General features: G+C 39.6%; 1 protein-coding gene across 6 annotated transcripts in view; it reads left to right on the top strand.

The window, feature by feature from the left end:
• MBD8 (methyl-CPG-binding domain 8) overlaps positions 1 to 11,947 on the top strand; it is a 30,452-nt gene extending 18,505 nt beyond the window's left edge. For 2 of the 6 annotated variants that reach the window (XR_016054116.1, XR_002282372.2), the window contains exons 4-5: positions 8,866 to 8,970; positions 11,358 to 11,947. Coding sequence is in view for 4 of the 6 variants with exons in the window: in XM_020672648.2 (XP_020528307.2) it covers positions 11,355 to 11,801 (447 nt within the window). In the remaining 2 variants the exon portion in view is untranslated. Of the gene's footprint in view, positions 1 to 8,865; positions 8,971 to 11,354 lie in introns of all 6 variants that reach the window. The other 4 variants (XM_088864872.1, XM_011628262.3, XM_020672648.2 and 1 more) reach the window with 2 other exon arrangements.
• Positions 11,948 to 12,265: the final 318 nt, after the last annotated feature.

Here is a 12,265-nt window from a genome sequence, read left to right as displayed (position 1 = left end):
ATTGGGAAAAGGCCCATGATAGAGTTGATTGGGACCTGTTAGACCAAATCCAAGCTCGGATGGGCTTTGGTTCCATATAGAAACTGTAGATAAAACCCTGCATTTCCAGCCCTAACCTTTCTATCATCCTCAATGGAACCTTGGTAGGGTTTTTTCCCGTTGCTAGGGGCTTCAGGTAGGGTGAGGCCCTTTCACCTTTCTTTTTCTATTGGAGAACTTCATATCCGGGCTCTACGAGAGGCAATGTTCAAAAAAGAGGACCGCCGAGTGCCTAGGTGGTTCACAATGCCTGGGTGCATTGCGCAGGCTTAGGTAGACAAACTGGGTGACTGTCCCTGGGCTGCTGCCCAGAGCCTGCGCCCTACCTAGGGGTGGAATTAATTTTTTTTAGTTGTATTTATTTATTTTTTAAATATAAAGAGTTTGAATGAGGGTTTTAGGTTCGTTTCAAACCTAAACCGACAAGAACCCATTTTAGAGAGAAAGAAACCTCAAGAAAACTAAATTGTGACTTTCATGGGATCGAAGTGCTTATCAAAGTTACGGAAAATGGATCCAAACATCACCCAGGTATATTTGATTTAGTTTTGGAGTTTTATAATCCTATTAGAGGGTGTTTTTTATTATTTTAGCACCAGAAAACATTTCAAAGGTGGGAGTTTGGAGTTCGAGCAATCAAAGTAAGTGAAAAACTTTATTTTTTAGATTACTTGTTTTAGTTTGAGATGTTTTCTTCAGGATCTAGTCGAAGTGGTGATCTGGGTTGGAAATATGGTATAACCGAATCCAAAATTTTTGTGAAAAAGATACAAAAGGAGGAATAAACTGGTTTAAGAAGCATATTGCTGGTATTAAAGGGCATGTTGCCCCTTGTAAAAATGTTTCTGAAGCTATTAGAGAGGAGATAAAGCAATATATGAGTTTTGTAAAACACAAACATGAACAAAATCCTTGTCATTTGAATAGATCTATTTCTGCTACTTCTAGAAGAAGTGATTCGCGTTGGAAGTATGGTTATAACCTAAAACCAAACGATAAAAATTATATAAGGTATAATTTTTGTGAAAAAGATACCAATGGGGGTATTAACCGATTCAAGAAACACCTTGCTGGTATTAAAGGGAATGTTGCTTCTTGTAAAAATGTTTCTGAAGCTATTCGAGATGAGATTAGACAACTTCTGAATTTAAAAGAACCAGAAAATGATGAAAATGAGCCTTGTTCTACGGAAATATCTTTTTCAGGTTCTCTTAGAAGTGGTGATCCGGGTAGGAAGTATGGTTATAACCCGAATTCGAATGACAAAAATTGTATTAAATGTAATTATTGTGGAAAAGATACTAATGAGGGTATTTACCGGTTTAAAAAACACCTTGCCGGTATTAAGGGGGATGTCGCCCCATGTAAAAAATATTCCTGAGGCTACCAGGGAGGAAATTATATGATATTTGAGTTCAGGAAAACACACAAAGATAGAAAAGGGTAGAGTAGCCAAGACTCCTAGGGCTTCATTTGCACATACTAGTAAGAGGGAGGTAGAAGAAGAGGAAGTGGTAGATTCAAAAGAAACAGAGGAGGACGAGCGTTATATTGAAGAGGGAAATGACTTTGATGATGATAGCCTCGATTTTGATCCATATGATGAAGTTGATCGTATTCCTTCTGTTGATGATGATGACGATGACTAAGACTCTTGGTGTTGAGTGTTGACTATTGACTGCGGTGTTGAGTGTTGACTATTGTGTCATAGACTGTATATTTTCTGAATTTCTATATATTTGCGTTTTCTTATTTTTAGTTTCTATTTTCTAGTTCTACTACCTAACTTTTGTGTGTACAATCTACAGTGTATCAGACTATCAGTGTATGCTTGTATGTTTTTACTGTTTTAGCATCATATGAAAAATATGGATTATCAAAATTCTCTTCTCGACTTATATCTTCTTGTTTTAACTGGGATTATGGTCTTACTTCTTTTTTTTTTGTCAAATGGGCCGCCTAGGTTCTGGGCGCTCGCCTAGGCGTTGGGTGGCCTATACCCCCATCGCCACCTGGGGGCCGCCTAGCACTTTTTGAAACTATGACGAGAGGGGATTCCTTAATGGCTTCTGTACCTCCTTGGATGGACCTACCCTCTCCCACCTCCTCTACGCAGACGATACATTTATCTTATGTGATGCTGTCCCCAACCAGCTCGACACTTATGTGGCTCTATCTAAGGACCTTTGAAATGCTCTCTGGCGTGAAAGTTAACATGTAGAAAAGTAAAATGCTTGGAATCTTGGTTGAAAACTATGATCTCCAGTCACTGGCTCAACATCTAGGATGTGTTGTAGAAGCCCTTCCTTCCTCATACCTTGACCTACCCCTCTGCTCTAGAAATTCAACTGGAAGTTTGGGAGCTGGAAGGGTCGTTTCCCCTCCTTTGGGGCATAAAAGCCATGCTTGCAAGCATCCCTATTTAACACGTCTGTCTTCCAAATCCATGTCTCTGTTCTTTGTCGCCTTGAAAAGCTTATGAGAGATTTCCTCAAGGCTGAGTCTTCTGCAGATCACAAATATCACCTTGTTGCCTGGGCAAAAGTCATCACCGCAAAGAAATTTGGTGGCTTGTGCATTAAAAGACTTAGAAACATGAACCTAGCTTTGCTGGGCAAATGGTTGTGGAAGTTCACTTCCCCCCATCTTCTTCTTTGGAAGAGCATTATCCAACAAATACGGCCTAGAGGAGGGTCGCTCTGGCTGCCTAAACCTCCCCCTCATAGATCCTCGGGAGCTTGGAAGTGCATAGCCACTAGCAAACAAGCCTTTCTCAATAGTAGTAGGTTTAGGCTGGGTAATGGCCAGCACATCAAATTTTAGTTAGACAAATGGATAGGAGATGTCCCCCTTAACCTAGCCTTCCCTCCCTTTTTGTTTTTTTTACCCTAGACTAGGAAGTCCTCATTAAAGAATACTGCAAGTTTAGAAACTCCAGTCTTGAGTGGACTTCGATATTCAGGAGGAACCTCCTAGACGACAAAATCTCAACCCCTTTAGACTCTTGCACCCCTCTTTAGCTACCTTCAGAGTCAAGATACCTTTTTTTGGTCCCCCAGCCCCTCGGGGACCTTCACAGTTGCATCTTTCAGCTACTCTCTCTTCCGAAACCTGCCTCCCTCACCATCCTTAACAAATGTTGGTCCCTGCCCTTGCCTCACAAGGTTCAATCCTTTATTTGGGTAATCCCAGGAAAAGACCCTTACCTTAGACCAACTGCAGAGGCGTGGCCTTGCCTTACTCAATGGATGCATCCTGTGCCTCCAGGAGAAGGAGACTAAACCCCCATCTCTTCATTCATTGTGAAATAGTTTCAGTGTTATGGTCTTCCCTTCTAAAACTTGTTGGCATCTACTGGGTCACACCCACCAACCCCCCCACCCCCCAATAAGCCCACGCTCATCTCCCAGCCTTTCCCTCATAATGGTAGAAAACTGTGGCAATTATCTGTGGTAGCCCTCCTTTAGGCCTTTTGGCTGAAAAGAAACTCAAAAACCTTTAGGGGCAGGTGTGAGCTATCTATTTTTGATTCAGTAATCTCTTTCATTTCCCCTTGGGCAAATCTTATCCCTATCTTTGCTAATATCCCGATCACCAATTGTTTAACTTCTTGGGACTCGCTTTTTAACCTCACAACCCCATCCACTGCAATCCGAGTGCATTGGACCCCTCCCCCACTAGGCCACCTTAAGTTGAACATTGATGGCTCCTCTTTAGGTAACCCTGGTCCCTCAGGGTATGAAGGAACAATGGCTAATTCAGAAGGCACCCTCCTCTCCTTCTCAGGGTACATAGGAATTATAGATTCCACTACTGCAGAAGCCCTTGCCCTAAGGGAAGGTCTCAAATAGGTCCAGCTACTTGGATCATAACCCCAAGGTCTTATTGTAGAATCACTCCAGCAACAGTGTCTCCTAGGCCACACAAACCTCTCAACCCCCATGGCGTGTGTTTCACATCTTTGAGTATATATGCTTTCTATGCAACTACGCCCCCCCCTCCCCCCCCCTTTCCTCCTCTTTATAAAAAAAGATAGGAAAAAAAAGAGAAAAAGAAAAGAAAAAGAAACAAAAAAAGAAAAAAAAATAGAAAAAAAAATAGAATTATTATTATTATTATCTTATACATATTATTTACTGGGTCTTTACTCTTGTACTATCCTCCTTCCTTCCTCCCTCCCCCCCCTTCCCCCCTCAACCCCTGCTCTCTCCTTTAACCTCCTTCACCCCTTCTTATCCCCCTCTTTTCCGTGGCCTCTTCTACTCTCGCCCCTCCCTCCCCTCCACCCCTCTTCACCTCACCCTCCTCTTTCTTTCTCTCCCTTCACTTCTTTCTCTCACCAACCCTTCTTCTCCCTTACCCCACCATCTTTGTCTGTCCTCTTCCTTCCTGCACTTTGGTGGATGGGAGCCTGCCTGGCCCAAGTTATATTGCCTCGTTGAATAAAACTGGCTAGTGAATCTCAGAAATCAGAGCATCAATAAATCAGTCCGCTTACTACATTGGCCTCGAAGGCCACCGATTTATTTTTTGGGTTCTTTTAGGTTTTCTAGCTGTGGTTTTTTAATTTGCCTTAAACTTTCTTAACCTAGAAGTAATTTTCCTTTCTTTTATAAAGTTAACCCTTTCTTAAAAAAAAAAAAGATAGCTTTAAACTAGCAAAAATGAGAGAGGAAGTGTAGAGATCTATATCATATCAAATGCATTAAGAGTGAGGATCAGAGGGTATTGGTAAAGGATGAAGAGCTCAATGAAAGGTGGCAAATTTATTTTTAAACGTTGTTAAATGACGAACACTTTGGGAGCACAACGTTAGGAGGAACCTTCGACCTAAATGAGGTCGTAGGTCATAGATATATTCACAGGATTATGATATTTGAAGTGAAAGAAGCTTTGAGAAGGATGATGGTAAGAACGGCTTTAGGACCTGATGGTATCAAAATAGAGGTTTTGAAGTGCATGGGAGAGATTAGCATATTCTGTCTGACCAAGCTATTCAACAAGATGTTAATAACAAAGAAAATTCCAAATGAATGGAAAAAAGTATTATCATACCTATTTGCAAGAAAAAAATGAGACATACAGAACTGTACGTACTATCGAGGGATCAAACTTATGAGCCACACCATGAAGTTATGGCAGAGAGTGATTAAGCAATGACTAAGACATAAAATGAGTGTATAAAAAAAATCAGGTCAGTTTTATGCCAGGGAGGTCAATAATTGATACTATTTTCCTACTCTGGCAACTAATTGAGATGTTTAGGAAGAAGGTAAGAGACCTCCATATGGTCTTTATTGATTTAGAAAAAGCGTACAATAGGTTACCTAGAGAGCTAATTTGGTGGGTGTTGAAAAAGAAAGGAATCTCTAGAGGATATATTGACATGGTGAAAAATATGTACGAAGTAGTGCTAACTAGTGTGAGGACAACTAGTCGAGAGAGAGAAGTTTTCAGTGACAGAAGGCTTACATCGGGGTCAGTGTTGAACCCATATCTCGTTGTTTTGGTTATGGACGAGTTAACTAGGCATCTACATGATGAGGTACTGTGGTGCATGTTGTTCTTGGATGATAGTTTTAACTGCTGATACTGGAGGTGGCATCAATGCAAAGTTGGAACTTTGGAGACAGAATATATAGTATGCAAGTTTAGCAATAATAGGAGTAAAAAAGAATAAGTAGTTAATATTGATGACCAAGAAATACCTAAAAAAAATTATATTAGGTATTTTGGGTTGATAATTCAAGAGAATGGAGAGATTGAGGATGATGTTGCAGTCGCACAAAGAATTAGAGCTGGGTGACAAAGTGAAGATGTGTGTCTGGAGTTTTATGTGATCACCGCATACGAATAAAACTAAAGGGGAAGTTTTATAGGATGACTGTATGACCAACCATGCTTTATAGGACATAATGTTGGGCAGTCAAGAAACAACATATCAATAGGATGAGTGTAGCTGAGCTGTTGAGATATGGATGTCGAGATGGATGAGTGGCAAGATAAGAAAGGTCAGAATGAATATATATGAAGGAACTTAGAGGTGGCTCCAATAGGCGATAAGATGAGGGAAAGTAGACTTAAGTGGGCTGGTCATGTGTAGCATAGACCTAAAACATTGGTTAGGAGGACGAATTGGTTGAATTAGGAGGCTCTAAAAGGGCATTGGGGAGGCCTACAAGGATATGGATAGAAGTTGTCAGAAGTGATGTTGTGAATTATGGTTTTGACTGAGGGCATGACCCTTGATAGAGCAGAATGGAAGAACATGATTCATGTAGCCCACCCAAAATAGTTGGGATGAGGCTTAGATGATGATGATGATGAAATAAGAATATTGGTCTATCCTTTGATAAAAAGCGTCGCAAGGGAGAACAACTGTCATATTTTAGGTAGAATGGGGCTAGAGTCCATATAGTAACTATCAATGGTGGAAACCCAATCTAGGCCTTTTCTTACCTCAAGAGGTCGAGATTAAATGCCGTAAAAACAAGTCGTTCGCATTGTTAGTTGGTTCATTAGACGTGTTTTGAAAATTTTACGTATACATTGTAGAAAGATCCATATGGTGGATAAGTCTAGTGATAACTTGCATGAGAGGAGGTTAAGCTATACTCTTAATGATATCTATGACTGGTACAGTTAGGGTGTTTTATATGAAAGGGCACCCTTGATAGACTCACCTATATGAGTATAGAAGTGAGGCGTTTCCTATGAGATTAAACTCTTGCCTAGAGCGCTCATGAAAATTGAAATATAAACTCAAGGCCTATAACAAGCTGGCAATATAGAGTGACACTGGAGAGTGAATGTTATTTGTGTGTTATGCCATCGGTATTTTGGATATGATCCTTCATTCAAAGTTAAATACTACCATCGAGCTTGATAATCTTTATAGAGATTCAAATTGAAGGATAACTTCCTGGTATGTGAATGACATATGTTGCTTATAGTTTTCATATTATTTTGAGATAGCGGAGGAAATTGTTGTATTTTGCTTTGGAAAATACCATATATTGATTCAAAATAATATTTCCTTTTAACAGTGTTTTGGAAATTGTGCTTAGTCTTATTTGTAGATAGAGAAGCAATGTGATATTTATCCCACAATGGAGAATTGGATAAGGGAATCCTTACTTAAAATCCTTCTCACTTATGTTGTAAGAACCAATGGGAGAGAAGGCCTATGCAAAGCACACGTAACATGCAAAGGCACATGCGTGTGTGAGGGCACAAGGGCATTTGATGGCACACTTTGCATTTCGCACGCTTGTTTCGGTGCAAAAGGCACCTTTAGCCTGTGCACATGTGCTGGTCGGGCTCGTGACTCGATTTCTTTTTACTACAACTAGCAAAGTGTCTCGTGATTTGATGATCGTAGGGTATTCGGGTAATTTGGCTCCGGTGGATTGGTGCACTTTAGTGAACTGTGGCCCACCTTTGAATGTGAGGATTTGTGCCCCACTTGTTGAGCCATGTATAAAGCATGATAGTTCATTTCCCGGAACCCGAAGAGACACCATGTGACTGTTGGCTCACACAAATAAAGCGTGACAGTTGGTTTCCCATAATTTGAAGAGGCATCACGTCACTGTTGTTTTTTCTTGCTACACTTCAATTGCAACAAAGGTACAACTCTGATGGTTGTGATTTTGAGAGATGCAATTCTTAACCCAATGTGTACTTGGCGCGGAGCAGGTGACAAGGCACTCTCTCACTTTCTTGACCTAATATGTACTTAAATAGTCATGAAGAGCAGGTGAAAAGGCACTCTCTCACTTTATGAATGGGGACTTGTTTCCTCCAGTTTGTACACACATATACACATGAAGTTTTCTTACTTTCAAAAGTGTTTTGTGAGAACTTTTTCTCTAGACAACTCTAGTGCTCTAGATCTCACAGTTTGTTCATTTGTATTGGCAAGATAGTTTTTACAATCCTCTACTTTCAAAGTATCACGATGACAAATTTACGTGGCGAAAAGATCAATGTTTTAAAAAACGGTCCGCCCAGCGCCTAGGTGCCCGCCAAGGCAGCCTAGACCAAAATACCGCATGCCCAGACCCAGGCGGCGACGCTACACTGATGGATGTACCTAGGCAGGTGCCTAGGGATTTGAGCTTTTTTTAAAAAAAAAATACCCAAAAGGAAAAATGGGGTAATTTTGACCCTTAAAAAGGTTTAAATAGGTTATGGGGGTTATTTTCAACCCCCAAAGTTAAAAGAAAAATTCTATAAACCCTCAATTTCTTAGCTATACCTGTTTCTGAGAATCAAAAGTATTTTTTGTGGTTTGAAAACCTTTTCACTTATTATGAAACATGGAGAGTTGGAGACTATTACTAATACATATCCTATTAGACTTTTAAATTTTGTATGGTTTGAATTTTGAAATTTTGAACAAGTTTATTTTCAACATGCGACATGTCATATGTTCGTATATAAAAAAAATATGTTACAATATTTTCAAATGTAATAAATTCTAAAATTGACACAAATCTATATGTATATACTACATATCTATATAACTTGTACAACAGGGCGCCCAAGGTTCTGGGCACTCGCCTGAGCGTTGGGTGCCAGGCCGGCCGCCTAGCATTTTTTGAAACCTCGACTTAGATGCACATTGATTATTATCAGTAAGGGGCAAATATTGTCTTAAGGCAGCCGCAATATATCGTGCCTGGGATCAGAGCGATTGAGACCTACTTTGTTTCATTCATCATTTGTCTATTGTGCCTTTTCACCCTCCATTTCCAACACAATAAAAGATGTGGCTATTTTATTTCTTTTATGAATTTAATTTTTTTTTTTTTTTGTGTGCAGGGAGGGCCTGATTCGCCCCTCAACCCTTTGTAGGAATTGCGCCTAGGAAATTAGGCTTGCAATCGTCAAGCGCTAACCAATCCATCCTAGGCTCTTCCTTAAAAGGTGTGGCTATTTAGAATTCCAAGTTATGAATTCAAAAAATTTCTTTATCAATAAATGGAATTTCTACTTACAATTGCCACAATCTAACGTAGAAAAAAAAAAAAAACTACTACTACTACAATCTAGGATCTTTTACTTTTACTGCTAAAATAAAACTTTATTCAAAGGTTGAATTCAAACCTTCAAATTCGAATTCTAATACAAATAGGATTTCTATAAATAAATATAAATAGTCAGAACTTCTAATGTGAAAGAACAAATAAATTAAGAACAAAAGACTTATTAAATATTGCCTAGGGTCACCCCCTTAGGACTCAGAACACCCTACATCCGATTACCCCAGTGATGGCCAAACCCCAACACACAGTACAAGGAGGTCCTTGATAGTAATGTAAATTTATATTGTTTTTAAGGAAAATGAATGTAAAACTTGCTATTTCAATTTGGAGAAATGAGTATACCTAGAGGATATGGTTTTGGTGAGTCCACCGACACATCTATCTGATCATATGAGTCTTCTCTCTAGAATCCATTTAAGAGATAATCTTGGGTCTAAAAGTTTATGTATTTAGAATATCAACATTGGTGAATATAAATAGTATTTCAAAAAACGCTAGGCGGCGCCTAGGCAGTCGGGGGGTCCAGGCCGCCCAGCACCTAGGCGAGTGCCCAGAACCTGGGCGGTCCAATAGAAAGAAAAATGTCTCCGTAGCCTAACAGTTTAAGTATAATTGTATAACACATAAGAGTTAGGGATTTAGGGCACATCAAATGTGTAATACACAAGTCTACATAGCACCACTCCTCCATACTCCATAAGTCCATAGTTTGCTAGTCCACTAAATTTAATATCAATGGGTGATGCTTAGATCAATTTCTCGTAGCTTTGAGAAGCCCTTCCATCCTATGGAAATCACCAAAAATTAGTTTTTTGAGGTTTTCTCGGTCTAAAATAGGCTCTAATGGGGTTTAGGTTTCAAATGAACCTAAAACCTACAATTTTGCTCATTTAATATTAATAAAGAACAAAAAATGCCCTGGCATTTCCTCCCTTGTGCGGGGCGCAGACCCTGGCTGCCCCCCTAGGCGGGTTGCCTAGGTAGCCCAAGGACAACCCTCCTAATTTGGTAGCCTAGGCCTGGGTGAGGCGCCTAGGCCTTTTAGACTGCCTAGGTTCTGGGCGGTCTATTTTTTAAAACACTGAATATAAATATAAAAAAGGAAAATAAATTTTGAAAATAAAAAATAAACTTTTGTAACGTTTTATGAACACCATCCATTTCCATTTTAAGATGGATGTGGAATGCGCAAGGGGACACACATGTAGAAGTGCATCCCTTGACACATGAAACAATTTTCCATTGAACTCTTTTTGGATAAGGGAAAGGTTTCTATACTTCCCCTACAACATGGAAGATCTATACCATCCAGCTGTCCATTTTGATCAAGAGAGGCGCCTAGGCGGGTTGCCTAGGTAGCCCAAGGACAACCCTCCTAATTTGGTAGCCTAGGCCTGGGTGAGGCGCCTAGGCCTTTTAGATTGCCTAGGTTCTAGGCGGTCTATTTTTTAAAACACTGAATATAAATATAAAAAAGGAAAATAAATTTTGAAAATAAAAAATAAACTTTTGTAACGTTTTATTAACACCATCCATTTCCATTTTAAGATGGATGTGGGATGCGCAAGGGGACACACATGTAGAAGTGCATCCCTTGACACATGAAACAATTTTCCATTGAACTCTTTTTGGATAAGGGAAAGGTTTCTATACTTCCCCTACAACATGGAAGATCTATACCATCCAGCTGTCCAATTTTGATCAGGAGTCACTCATTGTTTGATCTTATATCCAATGTCTCAAAATATTTTATTTTTAGTTTTTTTATACAAATTGTATGAATATGAAATTTGGTACGTGTCATCTTTTCATTGGGCGCACCTATAAAAAAATATTAAAAATAATTTTCAATAAAATATAATGACCAAAATACCCCTTGAAACTTTCAGGGGTATTTTGGTCATTTTATTAAATTGAAAATATTTTTTTTATATTTTTCACTAGTGCGAGTTTAATAGAGGATTGGACATACAAAATTTGGTGTTAAAATAGTTGATAGTAAAAAATTAAAAATAAAATAGTGTAGAGACGTGACATTGTGATTAGGGTAATCTTAGCCCTCCATTCAGAATGGACGGTTGGATAAGAGGAAGTATTTAAGTTTTATGTTGTAGGGGAAGCATAGAAAGCTTGCCCCGTAGATAATATAGTGGAGAGAGAAGGCCCATAACCCTTTCCGTGAAAAGAATAATAATAATAATCATTGATGCGAGAAACTGATTTGGAGACTGACTCGTTTCTTTCCTCTTCTCTCTCTCTAACAAGCAGGGGGAAGACGAATTCAGCAGTGTAAGCCACAAATTCGAGAACATATCAGGCTTTGACGATCTAAAGCTTGAGGACATCAGTCCTAGCAAATTCAGCTACGTTCCAGGGGAACAAGACTCTAGTTCTTTAGCTGCTGGGCCAATGGATTTGGATTATGCAGAAGACTTTATTCAGGAAGAGATTGAGCCTTCTGTTCGCTTCGAATGGGACCCCGTTGTACCAAATATGGGTGGCTACAGCCAAGTGAGGACCGCTACTGTCGCTGCAATTACTACTGCTACTACTACCACTATTTGTGTGTGGTGTAGGTCTGAGTTCAATCATGAAGGTCTTGGCTCAGAGGCTCAATCAGATTCGGTGGGTTTTATGTGTCCAACTTGCAAGGCCAAGATCTCTGGCCAACTCAACAATGTAATAGATAATGGGCTTTCTTGTCAGAGATAGGTCTGTTGCATATTCTTTCTTTGTGGATTTCTTATGGGGCTCTTTACTTTATTGAAGAGGCAGGCCTATTAGGGGGTACTTTTGTGAAATATGGGGCGATGGAGACTCAATGGGAGGATGAAATTGATGAGCTTTTTGATTTGAAATGATCTCTGGCGTACTTAGCTATCTAGGTCAGCTTCTGCTGTTGGCATGTGTGCTGTGTGCACACATGTTTCTTTGAGCGTGTGTAGCATACTCATGTGGGAGCACAATATACTCGCTAGTGCTACTAGGGTGGGTTTGTATGTGTTAGTCCATCGACAGCACACTGCACACTGAACCCCATGCTTTGGAGAATTATTTGGACACAAATTCTGGGGTCAATTAACAACCACCATCCTAATTATGGAAATCAAAATGAGTAAAGATTCTCCTCATAACTCATCAAAAATAGCAATTTAAGCATTGGAAAACCTTTGCAT

This window comes from Amborella trichopoda, chromosome 4 (genome assembly GCF_054954075.1).
Source record: "Amborella trichopoda isolate Santa Cruz 75 chromosome 4, AtrichopodaSantaCruz75HAP2 v2.0, whole genome shotgun sequence".
NCBI classification, from domain to species: Eukaryota; Viridiplantae; Streptophyta; class Magnoliopsida; order Amborellales; family Amborellaceae; genus Amborella; species Amborella trichopoda.
Note: the sequence above shows the minus strand (reverse complement) of the source record. Positions and strands in the feature narration are given on the sequence as shown.